Genomic DNA, 20,062 nt, shown 5'->3' on the forward strand with positions numbered 1-20,062 from the left:
TGTTGTCATCTCATTATCTTGTGCGTTGACTGGTGCTGATCATGTTTCTCCATATCGCAACAGTATTCAAAGGGTAAGTTGTAAGGCATAGATTATCTTCTTACTCAAATAATTCCTCGAACTACCCTATCAATGTTTCAGGTTACTCTCTATGGAGGCAGTTCATCAGCAACTTCCGGAGGGGTGTTATTTCAAGTGACCAGGATCGCTGTTCATCCTAACTACGTTCCGAATAGTGGCGTAGCAGATTTCAATATTGCTGTCCTTGCTGTGCCAACGATTAGCTTCGGAGGAAAGCGATATATTGCACCGATACCGCTTGCACCAGATGGAGTAACAATTGGAACTAAATGCTCCGTGTTCGGATGGGGCAGAACAATTGCCAATCTCCCAGCAACTGCTACTGCATTACGTTCTGCTGACATGTACATAACATCGGATGCTACCTGTGCTAGAGTTTGGGCTACATTTGGAGTTAAAATTACTTCAAAGTAAGTGTGGTCACTATGCATTATTTAAGTAATTCGAAATCCGACCACCAAACAATTGAAATTATGTATTGGTTTCTTTCTTCCAGCATGCTCTGTGCTAATGGCGGCAAAGCAGCGGATTTATGCCCTGGTGATTATGGCAATGCCCTGGTGTGCAGCGGTAGACTGACTGGAGTTGCGATCCTAGTTACTACCGGGACGCAGTATATACAAAAATAACGGCTCCTAGTGTTCGCAGCTTCATTCGCATCCAAACTGGTGTATGATGCAGATCGTGTGTCCTGTAACTACTAGTATGATTTTGTATGTTGCTAAATATTCATGCATCACTTTGGAAACCTTTTGAATAAAAATTAAAGTCTGTAAATTCATTTGTATGTTCAGACTCGCAACTACATCGTTGATTAGAACCAAACTGTTTCAAAAGTAGAGTATTGTTCTGCGTAGGCATTTTTGTGCTCCTTTACCTCATAAAACTTCCTTTCCTCTTTCCCTGAAGGAATAATTATGTACAGGCGTCTCCCGAGTTACGACTCCCTCGAGTTAGGACGATTCGCAGATACGACGATTCTGATTTTAACAATTAAAATTTGTCATCCTACTAGTTAATTTGGCCCGGTTTAAGGATTTCGCAACAGAACCTTAGACGTGTATACTGACTGTAGGGCACATTTAAATGTTTTCATGCACATGTAGATTGTGGGAGCGATTGAAAGACGATGTACACCGTTCTAAGAGTGAACTAAGACTAACTACATTTATTCGATATTCAGTGTAACTACGGTTGCTGTAACCAATGGCTACTTGACTACAACTAAGATAATGCTATAAGCAATCCACCACAGAGTCCCCGCAATTCATCAGTTGAAATAGATGATCTTAACTGCAAGTTCATTGATGTAGTTCGATCACCAAGTAGCTTCTGTAGTTCTGGATCGTCATGCTGCACTTTCGATAATAATTCAAAATCCACTGTTGAAGGAGCTGAGATGGTGTTGACTCTGGATAATGCGTCTGCAGCAGAATTGTCTTTGCCACTAATGTGCCGAATATCTTTTGTGAAACTCGAAATGTACTGCAAATATCGTTCTTCATGAGGAAGGTGATTTGAATTAGAATTCAGAGCATACGTGAGCGGACGGTGATCAGTATAAATAGTGAATTCTCTCCCTTCCACTAGATGTCGAAAATACTGCACCGCTAATTTCATGGCTGTTAACTCGCGACCGAAGACAGAATACTTCTTCTGTGAAGGGGAAAATTTCTGCGAGCAGAACCCCAGCGGTTGCCATGCGTCAGCGACATATTGTTGTAGAGTAGCTCCTGCCGCTGTATCCGAAGCATCAATCATCAGTCCCATTCGTTTTGACGAGTCAGGATAGGACAATAAAGCAGCGTTTGCTAAACTTTCCTTGCATTTCACGAAAGCTTCGTCTGCTTCGATCGTCCACTGAAGTTTTCTTGTATCGTTTTTTTTCGATTCCCTATAATGAGTGCTTAGTCATTAGTCACTGAAAGCCAAGCCCACAAGTGGGTACAGGCAGGCCTTGACCGACATCGGTTGTTGAGCCAAAGAAGAAGAAGAAGATAATGAGTGCTTGCAATGGCTGTTGCAATGAGACAGCATTCCGGATGAAGCGTTTGTAACCATTCAGCAATGCCAAAAATCGTCGAAGATCCTTCACCGTAATCGGACGACTGTAATCAACAACGGCTTGAACGCGATTAGCTTGAGGTTTGATACCAGATGCACTGATGTGATTCCCCAAAAGTTGACTTCTGTTTGTACAAACTTGCATTTGTCCAAGTTCAGTACCAAGCCGTTTGATTTGAGCCGCTCAAAGACAGTTCGCACGTGCGATAGGTGTTCCTCCTCATTAGACGATGCAATGCATATATCATCGACAAACACCACCACAAAATCCAGATCACCGAAGAAATGATGCATAAAGCGCTGAAATGTCTGGCTCGCGTTGCATAACCCAAATTGCATCTTGGTAAATTCAAAGAGCCCGAACGGAGTGAATACAGCAGTCTTTGGAACGTCGCTTTCCTCGACCGGAACAAAATGATATGCTCGTACCAAATCTAGAGTGGCAAAACAATTCTTACCTAAGAAATTGTTTAGCAAAACGTGAATATGTGGCACAGGACAACGATCTGGCACAGTTATCCGGTTTAAACTCCTGTAATCTCCTACAAAGCGCCATTGACCATTTTTTTTTCGGTACGCAATGAAGTGGACTTGCCCAACTGCTTTTGGAAGGGCGACAAATCCCGAGCTCCATCATGGTCTCAAATTCTTTTTTAGCGGCTTGGAGTTTGTCTGGAGGCATTCTACGTGGTTTGGAAGCAACTGGAGGTCCAATGGTTTGAATGTGATGGGTTACATTATGTCTTACCTCAGTGCGCATTGTCGGCGAGGCGGTGATTTCTCGAAATTCGACCAGCAAGTCTCGAAAAGGATGATCTTTTGCTATAGTTGTTACACCGTAAACCGAAGATTTCGATAATCCACAAACAGTGTGTAATTTCGTACCACCGTCAATAAGTCTTCTGTTTCCAAGGTCTACAAGAAGACCAAAATGCACGAGGAAATCGGCACCGATAATTGCAGAAGTAACGTCGGCTTGCAAAAATTCCACGAAAACTTTCGGCGTAGTCCGAGATACACTGAAACAAACTTGCTCCCATACGTTCGTATTTTCGTTCCGTTTGCTGCATGGAGTAAAAACGGCGATGGTTCTTGAGTCTTCTCTATCTTGGATGCAGGTATTATCGATACATCCGATCCCGTGTCGATTAAGAACCGAATACCAGAAGATTTATCGAAGATTTGCAGACGGCGACTGATTCTTAATCCGCCCACCTCGCCGATTTCGGATGAGCGGAAATCTAGTTTTTGACTGATGATACTAGCAAGGGCTTCGACATCGCGTAGCTCGATTTCCATACTCCCGGTGATACCAACAGATATTGTTTTCATTGCACAATGGGCAGTTTAGAACAAATTTCGGGATAAAATTATTTTTGCAGAAATTATCAGTTTTTATCGTTTGTAGTAAAGTATTATGACAGTAAATAACATTTTATATGTAGTTCGCATACATACCACCAGGTGGCGCTACATAAAATAGTGTTTTAAGGGATCTTTGCTTAGTTTTATTAATTTTGTGTGTTTTTTATCTTGTATTTGTTGTTTCTAATAGTATGAACCATTTTTAAATATACTGTAATATTCCATAATATATGAACAAAATATAATAATTTTGAAAAAGATAATATTTTCTGCTTTGTATAGGACAATTGTAGCTGATTCTCATCACTTTAACTAACAGTTAATACAAATATTAAAAATTTACATACACAATTTTGGGGGATGCTATTAAAAGCTCCTGACGTCTAGTTCACATTTCTAAAGACATGAATAAAGGCATTTGAATAATTAGATAGAGCAGGTACATTGAAATAAAGTAGTTCCCAAATTAGTAATGAAAAGCAGCACATATTGTTTGTCTTTGGAGGTTAAAATTTTAAATCTGTTGTTTAAAAAAAATTGGAATTGCACATTTTCCTAAGCATTAATATCACACAATATTCATCCAATACTTTTCCAAGTCCTGTACTGCCTTCAGAAGGGGTAATAATACTAAAAATCTGATATTCTTGGTTTTACAGGTTTTTGAAAAAATCAGAATTCAACAATAACTACAAATAAAGTATTTACTTCATTTGTAAAATTAAACTGTGCCTTTGTTTTAGTGCGTGTAACTACTGATATTGAACTGGTTAACGAATCAGATGAATACAGCTCATTATACAAAATCTCCTTCTGGATGCATTTTCTTTCTTGCAAAATATTCTTTGTAGCATACTCCCCTCTATCCTTATACAGTAGAGCGTCGATTATCCCGGCAGCTCGGGACCGGACGATTGCCGGTTAATCGATTTGCACGGATAATGGTCCAAGAAATGTCAAACGCATATAAAATATATCAAATTCACTAGTTTTATTATTAATTCACCTAGAATCAATCGATTAATCGTTAGTAGAATATTATTTTAATCAATAACTGTAGGTTTAACAACTGTTCATGAACAAAAATGAATTTCGAAAATACCTCTAGACACTACAGAGCTACACAAGAAACTGGTTACCCAATTGACTATCGCTGCAAACTTTCGCCGTACTGTCAGATTTATGCGCACGGTTAAGCCGCCCGCCGGTTAATCCGTCCCCGGATAATCGACGTTCTACTGTATTTAGTTTGTCATGACTTTTGGGAGTTTCTTCTCCCTAAACGCCAATAGATGCTGCTGCATTAATAACATTTTCCTGTTATGCGTATAATTTTAGAATTATTTTGCTTACATCCGTCTATAATCTAGAGCAGGACCAAAAAGTATTTGGTTCTGATTTGCTTGATTATATTTAATAATAAAGTTAGGTTAGAATAGAAATTTACATATTAGATAAGTGCATGAGCTGAAACTAAGATACACAGCTTCGTAATGGAAATTAAAAGTGATCAAAAGCACGTAGAATATATTTTTGTAGAATACACGTAATACGCTACACTAGGCACCTATGGAGCCGCCTAGTTACGCATGTGTCTGTTTTTAGAAAAAGTTGATGTGAAAAACTTCAATCATATTCGCGTTCGCAAACTTTCGCAGAATATTTCTTCACAGATTGATAGTATATATTTATTACACTATTATGTGATATATATGAGACAACGCCACTTTACGCCTCTTTAATAATGGCATCAAGTTAAAGATTAAAATAATGAAATTTTTTAAGAAGTTTCTTCAGTTATGATAGTATATTTTTGAATTAACTAAACTCAAAATCTTTTATATATTTATAAAGCTGACTAAATATACTTTTTAAAATGTCTAAATTTATCAAAATCGGTTCATATTTGAAAAAGTTGCAAAGGTTCAAAGTTTTCCAAAAAAAATGAAGATTTTTCTGCGTTTTTTTATTAAGTCTCGACTTTGAGCGGTCTTTTCTAGAGAACCAGAAAAGATAAAGAGCTCATATTAGGTATTTTTCTTAGTTTAACCCTTAGTTTTAAAACCTATTATTTGGAATTGCGCTATTACAAAGTTGATTTTTTGAATTTCATCCCGGCAAATGCCCATTGTGCATCCGCCGGCAATTTAAGTATACTGTTCAATCTTCCTACTGCTGTGTGTCAGTACCCCCTCCTCCCGGTCATCAGTTACCATTGGCAGGGGCCTCAACTCGTCTTTCCGCCTTTCATGAACACCTTCCTTTCTTTGACCGATGGATCATAGCATTCCGGAAAAAAACACATTTGGCAAAAGTGTTGCACACACAGGCACGCTCACACCCACGCGCAGATGGCTCAGCATATCTATGTAATCTACAGCATACGAAAGCAAAAAAAGCTTAGTATAACAAAGTTATGCTTAATGCTTTACACGTTCAGTTCGATGGCAAGCCCCAGGGACTGCCAGTGGACTTTCCAGTAGGCCGGTTTTACAATCAACTTGCGTTCTAGATGCCGGCGAAAAGGAAAGTTGATTAAAATCAGCGCCGGGATGAACGTGTTAATGCGAATTAGGGTTCTGCGCGTGAGCTGCCGATTCCTTAGTCATTTTTACGTGGCAGTGTTTGAACTTATTGCGCTTTTTTTTGTTTGATTTGTGAAAATGTAACTTCATCGCCGCAATGTTTGTTTACGGCATTTTTAGGCGCCACAACAGCTCGCGAGCATTGACCACACGCGAGAAAGAGATAGCGCTATGGAGGGAAAGAGCACGGTCGACGGCTGACAGCGATTGGCCGTCTGACGCACCAACACATCCAAACCTTCGACAGCGCGCTCAGGCGAGGGGTATGAGGCGGAACCAGGGACGGGCAGCTCGACGAGCTGCTCGACAAATTTGCCGTTGGAGGGAAAAAGATGGAATGATAAATTTCTCCGAACGGCATGATTTCTTCCGTCGCTTTGCGCAGCGGGTTTTATTTCGTGCCGCTGCTGATGAGACCATTCGATGCCCGTGGCAATCGAGGGTGACGAAGCCTATTTAAAACAAGCGTAGGAGAACGTCTAACACTAATCTAATATATTTTAAATTTGAACATGTTTGATGCTTCAACGACCTTCTAAGCATCATGTAGCACAGTGTATAGTGGCAATAATGATTTTTTTAATGTGTCGAAATCTGTCTCGAGTTTTCGGGTCTCGAGACACACACACACAGCGCGGGGAAAGTGATCGTTCACTCTATCATGTCGCGATTCCCCACCCCGCCCGGCGCTAGGCATGAGGATGCGCTGCAAGATAGCTAAACCAGCCTTTCTTCCGATAAGGTAGCCGTACTCGCTCGTACGGGAGGGTGGGGGGGGGGGAGGGTTATTGGAGGGTGCGTGATCGCGTGCGCGACTGCAGGGGCGCGTGCTCGCGCGCGCGCTTTCGTGGGTGCGTGCTGGCGTGCGCGCTTTCGTGGTGCGTGCTCGCGTGCGCGCGTATGTGCATGTGTGCGTGCATGCGTGCGTGTGTGTGTGTGTGCGTGAATGCGTGCGTGTGTGTGCGTGAGTGCGTGCGTGCTGGCGTGCGCGCGTTCATGCATGTGTGCGTGTGTGTGTGTGAGTTTGAACGCGCGTGTTAATTTTTTATTTATTTATTTTTATTTCATTAATTGCTCGGCCACGTTGGATTACAGCAATAGTGCTTACTGACTATAGTATACAATTATTTACGAAGGAGTTGGAAGGAGTTTATGGTACGAAAAAGGAGCGAAGACGGGATCGGTAGACAGGATAGGATATGTTGAAATCGAACAGATCAGAAGTACTATTAAAAGACGACATAGCTCTTACAAAAGGCTCATTGCGAGCAAAACGTGTACGACATATAGGTAACTGGAGACGAAAACGATAACGTAAGGTGCGACAAGGTGCATACAAATGTAAGCGCGACAGAAGTGAAGGGGTATCAATCGTATTGAGCAATATGCCAGCGACGAAAGAAGCCTGAGCGACCGAGAGGCGGTGCTCCAACTTGGCAAGGCCTAATAGAGTGCATCTATCGTCATACGAAGGAAGCGGAATAGAGTGATGACCCAGCGACCTACGAAATACGATCCTTGTAAAACGTATCTGGATCCTCTCAATCCTTTGGAGCAGAGATAGTTGGACAGGAGACCAGATGACACAGGCATATTCCAGTACGGAACGGACCTAACAACAATAAAGGGACTTAAGACAAAAGGGATCACGAATTTCAGTGGACATGCGACAAATATAACCAAGACTTTTGTTGGCCTTGTTGATGACATAGTCCGTGTGCTCCTTGAAAGAAAGACTCGGGTCAAAGAAGACGCCAAGATCCTTAGACAAGGACGCACGGGGAATAGGGGCATCACAGACACTATAAGCATGGGTTATACTTGTAGAAGATCGGAAGAAAGACAAGACGGAACATTTTTCAGGACACAGGACTAAACCGTTAGAAGCACACTATGTAGAGAATTTACAGAGCCAGGATTGAAGGACTAGACAATCAGCTGTAGAAGATACAGGAAGAAAAATTTTAACGTCATCCGCATATAGCAAGAAGCCGTTAGGAGGAAGGATCGAAGTACAGTCATTGAGGAAGAGAATGAACAGTAAGGGACTAAGGACACTACCTTGAGGGACACCCGAAGAACTAAGAAAGCATTCAGAGAAAGAGCCACAGATTTTAACTACATATGAACGATTCAAGATTCACGCAAGATGGCGTGGAGGCGTCCGCCATTAAGGCCGGGATAACGGACTGGCAGACGAAGGCGCGAGACCGTGAGCGGTTTCGGACACTCCTGAGGCAGGTCAAGACCGCAAAGCGGTTGTAGCGCCGGATAAGTAAGTAAGTAGAACGATTCTCAAGATAGGAGTTGAACCACGGCAATATAGAGCCACCGAAACTTAGTTTTCGAAGCTTAGCAACAGGTAATGATAGAGGTATACTGTCAAATGCCGCTTTGAAATCGGTATAGATAGTGTCTACTTGCTTACCACTAGACAGATAGTGATATAGAGAAGACAAAAAACACATTAGGTTGGTGGACACTGAGCGATTGGGCATAAAGCCGTGTTGTTCCGTAGAAATATAATTTTTTACACAAGGCATTACAGATAAATGGACAATTGACTCGAGGATTTTAGAACACGCACAAATAATAGAAATGCCTCTGTAGTTTGATGCTAGTGTGCGGTCACATTTCTTATAAATGGGAACAAGCCATGCTAGTTTCCATTGACTAGGAAAAATCCCTACACTAAGCGAGCGAGAAAAAAGACGAGTGAGAATAGGAGTGAGGGTATTGCCACATTTTTTCAAAACACAGGCAGGGATGCCATCGGGGCCTGGTAAAAACGAAGTTTTAGGTTTGGATAAAGCGGATTTTACTAGACTTTCACTTACAACGACTGAATTACATGATATCACATCAGAGGGGGGTAAGACAAGCCTACGTCCAAAGGAACCTTAAAAGAACTAGGATCGACAAATACACTAGAGAAATGTTTGGCAAACAGGTTACATATATCAGGATTGGACGTAGCAGAGGACAGATCAAGAAACAGGGTGGATGGAAGGCTAGCAGAGCCTCGCCGAGAGTTCGCAAAACGAAAGAATGACCCAGGATCAATAGTGAAGCGCATTTGAAGACGCCGAACGTAGCGACAATACAGATGGCGATTAAGAAGACGATAAGCCTTAGCCGCATATTTATATACACAAAGATTGTGTAAAGTATTATTTAAACGGTAGGCGCGTTGAGCGCGGTTTTTGTCCGATTTTAATAGACGTAAAGCTCTGTTCGACCACTTAGGATTAGGAGCGGGTTTAAGGAGAGGACAGCAGGAAGGGAAGGCGGAAGTTATTACATTAGTAAACGCTGCTACAGCTTGATTTATGTCACAGTCAGCATCAATAAAGTACCAATCGGTATCGGCTAATATACGATGAAGCTTTTGGAAGTCCAGCTTCCTAAAATTGAACATACGAGCCGTAGGTATTCGTTGGGAGGGTGCAGGGCGAGAGTGCGTAAGGAGCACGCTTGTCTCAAGAGCAGGATGATGATTGTCTAGCGCGACGAGTGGAGCAGGTGAAGCTATGACGGGGGAGCAGCATTCCAAGAAGCCAGCATTGGCAAATAGAAGATCTAATTGTCTTCCGCGTATATTTTTCATGCCGGATAATTGCAGCAAACCGTTTACCGACATTCCATCAAGCAGAGAAACATTTTCAAGAGATACACCAGTAGGAATGAAGTGATTAACGCACGATGGCGACGGTTGCCAGGAGAGTGATGGTGAATTAAAATCACCAAGTAACACCATAAGATCATTTGTTTTAAGTTTGTCAGCAACGAAACTAACACTCTCATGTAAAACGTCAAGGACTACTTCGGAAGAACGCAAATCGGGTGGGATGTAAACGGCGCCGATATAGATTGCAAGGTTTTGAAGCTTAACAATTGTCCAAACAGACTCCAGCGAGTCGAACGGCAGTGATAAAGTTGACGTGTTCAGCACGGAAGAGCAGGCAATGAGTACACCACCACCACGGCAACGGTTACTGTTGAGAGAATTTCGGTCGCAGCAATAGATGACATACGCATCCTCCGAGATAAGAGAGGACGGAATTGAGCCATCGAGCCATGTTTCAGTTAACACCAACTCATCCATATCAAGCTCAGATAGAGAGAGGCGTAACTCGTCTAGTTTTGTGCGCAATCCTCTTATGTTTTGATAGTAGATGTTTAGTCGATCGATCGAAGGAATGAGAGAGCGAGATGCGCCGGGAGTGCTCTCGCTGCAAGTTATTAACGGCGAAAGAGAGTCGGACGGATTGTGTGTATTAGATGCAGGGTTAGCTTCCATCAATTCGGGTAAAGTCGGTAGTTCATGAAAATCTTCAGCCGGATCAGCCGGTTTACGCTTGCTGAAAGTACTGCGTATAAGGCAAGCTCATAGGACCATGATCTGGCGAAATAGTGAAATCAGCGTTTCGCAGTTGTGTCGTGTGGTTGATAGAAGGTGGCGATGAATGATGATCCGATTCACGGGTAACAGGCGCAGAAGGTGCATGGGATGCTGCAGTAGTGGGTCGCCAAACATTGACGGAGCGGGGATTAAGGTTGATGAACTCCTTAAAAGAGATCCCGCGAGGCCAGGTTGAAGCAGCCAAAGCAATAGCCCGGTGCGAATCCGGTACACCAATTTTAAAAGATACGTAGGAGAGCGTAGAAAGATCCCGGTCGCGTCGTACAAGGCTGTATACCAAGATGTCGTCTGTCCCTATGTTGGAACAGGCCATTTCACGGATCGCTTCAATCGGAGTATCAGGAGCAATACGGGAGATAAAGACCCAAGTACGGGGTGGGCGTTCAGGAACGGTCGTAATATTGTTGCAGGACAACCCTGTACCCGATGACAGCATAACGCGTGTAACGGTATTGGTAGGCGACGAGTCGGGAGAGCGATCCATCAATCGACGTTTGGAAGGATTCTCACCAACAGCTTGATGGGTGAGTTTAGAGGCCGCAACTGGATTCGTGGTCGTTGAGTGCGTAGCAGGAATCGCGGAATGGTGAGCACTCGATGTAGTAGTATGCGTGGCAAGATGAGAGTTGAGCTTGTTCATTAGTGAGTTGAAGGAAGTGAGAAACTCACGGTGCATGAGATCAAGCCCCTTGATGCCATGCTTAACTTCATCAAGCGTTGTGAGTAGTGGAGCCTGTGAGTAGTTGCGTTCCATTGAGTGAGAAGCAGTAAGTCAGTCGATGAAATCTTTCACGAAACGAATTGATGATGCTGATTCCTGTTTCATCAAAGCTATCTCGTTTCTAAAACAATCCAGTGAAGAGGAAAGTTCAAGTCGCAAGCCAGCTGATGTCGCCTGCACAGAACGTGAGGTATCGCGGAAATCGGACTGCAACGATTCCAACAGGTAGCATTTCACGGTAGCAGCATCACGAAAAAGGCCGTGCGAGAAGCGTAAAGTGTCAACGGCCCGCAAACGCTGAGCACAATCCGCGCAAGCCCAGAATAAATTTTGTGACTTCTTAAAATCACGCAGGAGCGGGGTTGAAAGTCCAATGCACTTATCGTGGTAATAATGCTCACACAGACCAAAGCACGGAATTGGATCGTTGCTAATAGCACCTTCACATTTCTTACAGATCACGGACTCCATCGCAAAATAGCGCAAAGTTCAACTGCACAGTGAGTAGTCACAACAACCGCAGGCGGATTGCAATGTTTATTTGTTGAACCGTACAATTCACAGGTGCCGCACAAATTTGTGATACGTGAACGCGCGAGTGAAAATTAACCGAACTAAAACAGTTCAAGCACTTAAACACCAAGAAAATCGCGGTAAAAATCAACTTGGAAATAGCAGAGTGAGAAAGCACAACCAGCCGCTATGAGTGACAAGTGACAAGTGTTTGTGTGTTTGTGTGTGTGCGTGCGTTTGGAAACCCCAAAACTATTTGATTCTGATGCGTACTGTTGTGTTTCGGAACGGGACGTACATTTGACACACTTAAATAAAACGGCACACTCGGGCTCTTCATAAAACTTATACTCTATTTACAACATTTATAAAACAACGACCATCCTTGTCCGCAGCCTGATACCGAGTCGCAGCGATCGATCACCCGATCGCTGCCGAAGTCCTTCCCGGCCTTTTTGACATCACATGCTGTCAGTTACGTGACAGCATTGAGTCGCGGCTACACCTGCGCTACCTACACAACATCTCCTTCTCTTAATTCAACTGGTACGGTTGTAATCTGCGCGGCAGTCTTCTAATGCGAGAAGAACGGCGAGGTGGACCGTCCAGTTGTACATACACGCGTTCACGACGTCTCGGAGGGTTCGATATATCACTCGTTAAAACTGGAGTAGGTGGCCTAGCTTCTAACACTTGTAACGAGCTGCGCTGTTCCGGTAGCTTCCACTCAGCCATTAAAATATCAAGCGGCAAGTTAATACTAGTGGTTTCACTGCTTTGGTTCGGTATAATGCGTTTACGTAGCTGATTTATATGACGCCTGTATAGCCGATTATTGCCAGTTCTAATCTCATACATAACATTTCCGATTCGCTTACTAATCACACCAGGCATCGATCTATACTTATTGTTTGCGTAAACCTTTGCGATTATTCTATCTCCTGCACTCAAAGCTCTTGTGGTCTTCAACGATTCATTCTCGGTTTTGCTTGCAGTCGGTCTTATGAGATCCAAATCGGTACGAATAGGTTTATTAAACATTATTTCAGCGGGTGTTTGATTTCGGTCTAACAAAGGGTTCGGGGTAGTGCGGTACGTTAGCAAAAATGTATCAAGAGCTTAATCGAGTATTATATTGGCTATTCTTATTTTCTTCAAAGCTCTTTTAAACGTATCAACAAAGCGTTCGGCCTGTCCATTACTTTGCGGGTGATATGGTGCAGTGGTTATGTGTGCTATGCCGTAACGCTTGCAAAAATCCTTAAAGTCCTGTCCGACAAATTGCGGGCCGTTGTCGCTTACGAGGGTTATAGGCGCTCCGTATCTAGCAAATACTGCTCTTAACAAGGCTATGGTTGCGTATGCTGATATAGACGTGGTTTTAATTATCTCTGGCCATTTAGAAAACGCATCCACGATCACAAGGAAATACACTCCGTCTATCGGCCCGGCATAATCAATGTGTATCCTTTTCCACAGACCTAACGGCTTGGGCCAAGCTGCTGGTTCCACCTTCGGCGGAGATCTCGATGCGCACTGTCACGATGTACAGGTTAGAGTTGGGCAAAACGCACAAAAAAGCGGAACTGGGTCCGGACGATTCCAACAAATTACGGACCTAGTTCCGAAGGGTAGGTTCAATCCGACAAGCCGGAACCGCCCGGAATCGTCCGGAATCGTCTGGAATCGTCGGAATCGCCCGGAATCGTCGGAATCGCCCGGAATCGTCCGGAATCGCTCGGAATCGCCCGGAATCGCCCGGAATCGCCCGAATCGTCTGGAATCGTCGGAATTTCATTTCATTTCATGTCATTTATTCAGTACATAACCTAATACAAATAGATACAGTATAAGATGTGCGTCCATATCGAACGATATTGAGGAACTCAGTGCGCGACATTCCTGGCTTAAATGTACGACAGACAGCATTGACATATGCGCGGCGGCCGGAACGTGAACTTAAATCGTCTGGAATCGTCGGAACAGTCGGAATCGATCGGAATCGGCTTTACTATTCACTACTATCGATTGACTACGATTCCGCACGATTCCGGACGATTCCAGTCGATTCCGGGCGATTCTAGCCAATTCCGGTCAATTCCGACTGTTCCGACGATTCCGGACGATTACGACGATTCCGCACGATTCCAGACGATTTCAGACGATTCCGGACGATTCCGGACGATTCCGACGATTCCGACGATTCCGGACGATTCCGACGATTCCGGACGATTCCGGACGATTCCGGTGGAACTAGCGATTCCTTCTCTCTGGAATCGGAATCGGTATCATACTTGCCGGAACCGGAACGGAACCGTGGGTGCGATCCGCGGAACCCATCTCTACTACAGGTACCCACTGTCTCAATAATGTCTTCATCCATATGCGGCCAATACACATAACTACGCGCAATTGCCTTCATGCGTACGATTCCCGGGTGTCCCTTATGCAACTGCATTAAACATCGCTTTTGTAGTATTCTTGGTATCACTACCCTCTCTCCAAAAAGAATGCACCCTTTTACGTTGCTCAACCATTCTCTTCTTCTATAAAAGCTAGCAAGCTCTGAGCCATGCTCCATCTTTTTCGGCCATCCATTCACTATGTAGTTTTTCACGTTGCGTAAAAGGTAATCTCGTTGCGTAGCTTCAGCAACCTCGTTGAACAAAAGCGGGAAAATACTAAGCGCGTTGACTGCCACGTACGCTAAATCATTGTCGGCAAAACGCTGCAAGCGATTCGCGGTATAGGCCGGGATCCCCTTCTTTGATCCAAATATCCTCAATAACGGCTTGTGATCAGTTTGCAAAAGGAAGCGGCGGCCAAAGATCATCTTATGGAACTTTGTGATGGCAAATACTATAGCAAGTGCTTCACGATCTATCTGACTGTATGCCTGCTCAGTTTTTGTTAGTGCTCGCGAGGCATGTTGAACTACACGTACCGATCCATCCGCATACTTGTGGCTTATAGTAGCGCCTAAGCCTATTGACGATGCGTCCGCGGAAACAATAATGTCTTGTCTTGGATCGTAATGGGTGAGCAAAAGATCAGACGATAGCACTGCTTTAAACTTCTCGAACGCCGTCCTGCATTCCTCAGTCCAACGAAATGGCTTGTCTCCCTTCAGTAAGCAATCTAGAGGGTATCGCAACTCCCTCATACTCTTCACAAATCTCCTATAATAATTAACAGCTCCTAAGAATGCACGGACTCCGATAACATCAGTCGGTTCTGGGAGTTTCAAGATAGCCTCAATTTTTGCTGAATCCGGTCTTAATCCTCCACGATCTATAACATGCCCCAAATAGCTGATTTAACGTGGAGCGTGTTAAATGCACACTTTTCCGGTTTAATAGTAAATCCATACTCTTCTATACGTTTCAGTACCTCTTCTAAATTGGCATTATGCACTCGAACTGTTGAACCACCGATAACGATATCATCCATATATCCAAATACGCCATTCAAACCAGCTAACATGACATCAATAATCTGCTGAAAAGCAGCCGGTGCTATTTTTAAACCGGGTGGTAGCCTGTTGTAACTAAACAACCCACGGTGCGTGTTGATGGTCAACAACGACCGATACTGCGGATCTATCTCTACCTGGAGGAAAGCGTCAGAGAGATTTAGCTTGCTGAAGACGCTGCAGTTTGCCAAACGTGCGAAAATATCCTCCGGGAGAGGCAAAGGGTAATCATACGGCTGAAGTGCATCATTCAGTCCCGTGGAATAATCTCCGAAAATTCTCACTGCTCCGCTGGCTTTCCTTACTACCACTACTGGTGCTGCCCATACTGAATGATTTATCGGGGTTATCACACCAATCTCCTCTAAGCGCCGAAGTTCTTTTTCGACGATCTCTTGCATGGCGTACGCTACTGGCCTTTTTGGTCTAAATACTGGCTGACAGCTGTCCTTGATCACAAGCTTTAAAATTGCCTTCTTACACAGCCCTGTGCCTTGGAACACTTGCGGAAACCGTTTCTGCACATCAAGCGGTTTCAAATCTGAGCCTTCTACGTAGCAGCAAAAACTCTGTATGGGTAACGACCACAAATCCAAAGCATCAAACAGATCTGCACCACAAAGCAGAAGATCCTGCTTTGCCACTCTTATGGTTGCCTTTGTCGTTGCATTCCCTAATGTGGCCTCACATATAAACTCGCCTTCGAGCTCAAGTCCAGCTCCTGATGCAGTTTTCGCTATAACCGATACGGGCGTAAGCTTTGGACTCCCTATATAATTCCATGCGCTTCTTTTGATAATTGATATGTCCGAACCTGTGTCGAGCTGCATGCGAACTGGCGCATTATTCAGTAATACCTCCACATATTTTCTTCCGGATTCTATATTCTGCACTTTTACCGTAACCACCTTGGAACCTTGGTTGTCCAAATAACCTTCGGTCTTTCTTACAATGACTCGCCTTGTGGCCTATCCCCTTGCATTTGAAACACTCTTTGTTGCGATATGGACAATTGCGCGCCCAGTGCCTATCACCACATGCCCAACATGGTTTACTTGGTCCCATAAACTGACCCGGTTGCGACCTTTTAAAATGTACTCGTTCTGACTGGACTGCCAACACACTTTCCTGTGCTGGGGACTCTATCATGGCACTATCTTTTTTTAAATTTACTATTCGGTTGCACTCTGCCGACAATTGTTGAAGCGTCAGATCGGCTTTATCCTCGATGCGCGCCAAAAGCCTCGTACGAAATTCGACCTCATGTTCTGACCTTGTTGCTACAGATTTGCTATTTGGGTAACGGTCAGGCGAAATAGAAAACGCATCGAGCGAAACGCACTAAGCGAAATGGGCAACGCAGGAGAGAAAACGCACTGTTGTTTCGCCCGACCGAGTGAAAAAAGGAAGAGAGGAGTTTCCGGAAAAGAGACGATCTTTTGAGATAGGAAAGAGCAACGTGGGCAGCATCAATTTTTAAAGCGTCACCAATAAACAAAAGTGTGCTATTATAAAGGTGTTTAAAGTTTTCCATCTCTACAAATTTCTTTAAAAATTGATCAGCATCAAGAAGTGGGAAAGATGAACTGCGTTGCTTGCAATCGCCCTGACGAAGCAGAGGATATGGTGTCATGTGACAAGTGTGGAGAGTGGCAACATTATGGGTGTGCAGGAGTCGACGATGAAATTAAACACAACCCGTGGATGTGTGAAAAGTGCAGTTCTGGAGTGAAGACCACAGTTGATTCGATGGAAGTTACGAATCACGCAGAGCAGGTCGGTGGAAACGTTAAAGGAGAGCTTAAGAGTAGGAGCGCCACGCGGTCGGCAAAGGAACGATCGTACGACGATGATAAGCGCTCTCTGAAAGAGGAGCAAAGCGTTTCTAACTCCGCTGTGGCGAGTAGTACTGGTGCGACAAAGAAGCGGTACAAGGACGAGAAGCTATTATCGACAAGTGGTGTAGAAGAGCGGCCAACGGTAATCGACGGGCGGTCGATCGTGTGTAGTGCAGCGGTTCGACGGCGTGATGAGGATACGTTGTCGAAGAATAGCGGCGTAGCGGAGCGGCGAGAGGAAATCGACGGACGGTCGATAGTGCGTGAAACAGGTGAGCGGATGCGTGGTGACGACACGCGGTCGATGCTTAGTGATGGAACGGAGCGGCTGGAGGTAATCGACGGGCGGTCGATCGTGCGTAGTGCAGCGGTTCGACGGCGTGATGACGATACGCTATCGAAGAATAGCGGCGTAGCGGAGCGGCGAGAGGAAATCGGCGGACGGTCGATAGTGCGTGAAACAGGTGAGCGGATGCGTGGTGACGACACGCGGTCGATGCTTAGTGATGGAACGGAGCGGCTGGAGGTAATCGACGGGCGGTCGATCGTGCGTAGTGCAGCAGTTCGACGGCGTGAGGATGATACGCAATCGAAACGTAGTGGCGAGACGGATCGGCGTGAGGAAATCGGCGGACGGTCGATAGTTTGTGGAACGGGTGAGCGGAAGCGTGGTGACGACATGCGGTCTATGCGTAGCGAAGTGATGGGACAGCAGGATCATTTCAACGATCGGTCGATAGGTCGTGGAACGAGAGAGCGAATACCTAGTGACGACGCGCGGTCGGTGTGTAGTGGTATAACGGGACGAAGACAGGGTAATGACACGCGGTCAATACATGAGGGTGAGGCAAGGCGGAGACGAGATGGCACAAGCCAACGAAGGTGTGAGGACGATGTACTCTCACGGTATACGAATGAGACAGTGCGCAGGGGAGACGACGAAGAAGAAGAATTGCAAGAGAAATTACTGATAAATGAGATTGCATTGCTCAGGTTGCAATTGAGTAAGCGTTTACGTGCGGAGAAAGAGAAGCAAGAGAGAGAGTTGGATGAATTGCGTGCTACTAGAAATGCAAGATATGGGTTGGATAAAGACAGTGTGCGATCTATGACGACAGAAAGTAAAGTAGAAGAATGGTTACATGATGCGTCTAGAAAAAGTAACAAGCCAAGAAAAAACGACGTTAAGGAAGAAGGTGAACCAACAAACAAACAGATTGCAGCGCGACATATAATCGGGAAGGATTTGCCAATATTTTCGGGCGACCCCAAAGAATGGGCCATATGGTACGCCGGCTACGAAAGAACCACCAAAACATGCGGACGAAAACCTTATTAGGCTGCAACGGTGTTTAAAAGGGCAAGCTCTAGAATTAGTGCAAGGCCGCTTGCTGATACCTGACAATGTTCCTTGCGTAATTAACCTCTTAAAAAAACGGTTCGGCCAACCGAATGGTTTGATACGATCGTTGATCGACAGGGTTAGGATGACACCTTCTCCAAGAAGAGATGACCTGCAGAGTCTAATTAGGTTCGGAAGCGTAGTCGATGGTTTGGTACAGCATATCGAGGCAGCAAGAATGAAAAATCACCTTAATAACCCTACACTGTTGCACGATGTAGTGCACAAGCTTCCTACAGAGTACCAATTGAAATGGGCAGAATATAAATTAAAGGAACGTAAAGAAGAAGACCTCGGTATGTTCGGATGCTTCATGAATCATCTGTTGGATTTAGCTTTCGAAATAGTTGATGATAAAACGGTCACTGGAAGAGGACACGTCAATGTCCATAACAATAATACGCAAATATGGTCACAGAGGACCTGTGCGGTATGTAATGGAGGAGGGCATGGAGTATCGACCTGTGCCACATTTAGATCATTAACAAATAACGAACGGTGGAGGCGAGTAAATAGTTTGTCATTGTGTCGAATGTGCCTCAACAAACATAGTAACTATCCATGTAGAAGCTTTTCTGAATGCGAAATATCGGGCTGTCGCCTCCGACATCACACGTTACTACATCGAACAAATTTAATAGATGATCAACAAAATAATGAATCTCCACGGCAAACGACAAGCAATAGCGGATATTGTGGTACTCATTCGAATATAGGAAGAACAAGTTTGTCCTTATTTAGAATTATACCTATTACGCTCGAGAAAAGCGGTCATACAGTGAGCATTTATGCGCTGTTGGATGAAGGATCAGACTTGACGTTACTAGATGAAGAAATAGCTCAACAAATGCAGATAAGCGAAACTCAACACGAGTTAAAAATGATGTGGACGGGACAAGTAGCAAGGACAGAGCGATATTCCATGAAGATTAACAGTTTAACAATTTACGGCCAACAAAAAAATAAATACCAAGTTAAAGACGTACGAACAGTATCGAGCCTAAAACTCCATGCACAAACGTTGTGCTATCAAGAACTAAAAACAAAATACCCCCATTTAAGTGGCCTACCGATTAAAGATTACAAAAGGATAGTGCCAAGAATGCTGATTGGATTAAATAATTTAAGCCTAATAGTCCCATTAAAAATTCGAGAGGGGGCTTGGAACGAACCAATAGCATCGAAATGTAAATTAGGCTGGGGGAATATATGGTCGTACACAATCATCACCAGGACTAGGTGTCATAGGGTACCATAGTGAAGAAGGTTCCGACGACTTAACGCAACTAGTGCGAGACTTTATTATTCACGATAAAATGAATATTACACCCCCAACAGTAATAATTGAGGGAGAAGAAGATAAAAGAGCTCGAACACTTTTAAATAGTACTACTAAAAGAGTAGGAAAGCGGTTCGAGACTGGACTATTGTGGAAAACCGATGAACCAAAATTTCCACCAAGCTACGATATGGCATTTAAAAGGTTGCTTGGACTGGAGAGACGATTACAAAAGGACCAACGGTTATATGAGAGAGTTCGCAGCTTGTTAAGGGAATATGTAGATAAAGAATATGCGCACCAAGCTACAATTAATGAG

At 44.1% G+C, this 20,062-nt stretch overlaps 1 protein-coding gene across 1 annotated transcript; it reads left to right on the forward strand.

Moving 5' to 3' along the window:
* The first annotated feature begins 16,805 nt into the window (after positions 1–16,805).
* Positions 16,806–18,949, forward strand: LOC120901108 (axoneme-associated protein mst101(2)-like). Its single transcript, XM_040308817.1, has 2 exons — positions 16,806–17,746; positions 18,883–18,949. The coding sequence occupies exons 1-2, from the start codon at positions 16,806–16,808 to the stop codon at positions 18,947–18,949; spliced, it is 1,008 nt and encodes a 335-aa protein (XP_040164751.1).
* Positions 18,950–20,062: the final 1,113 nt, after the last annotated feature.

Source organism: Anopheles arabiensis, chromosome 3 (assembly GCF_016920715.1).
Source record: "Anopheles arabiensis isolate DONGOLA chromosome 3, AaraD3, whole genome shotgun sequence".
NCBI lineage: Eukaryota > Metazoa > Arthropoda > Insecta > Diptera > Culicidae > Anopheles > Anopheles arabiensis.

Excerpts from the sequence above, each read along its gene's own strand:
- LOC120901108 (XM_040308817.1), top strand. The coding sequence starts at position 16,806 with ATGAACTGCGTTGCTTGCAATCGCCCTGACGAAGCAGAGGATATGGTG. Across the intron at positions 17,747-18,882 it reads AAGCGTGGTGACGACATGCG|AGGACCTGTGCGGTATGTAA; the intron begins GTCTATGCGTAG and ends ATATGGTCACAG.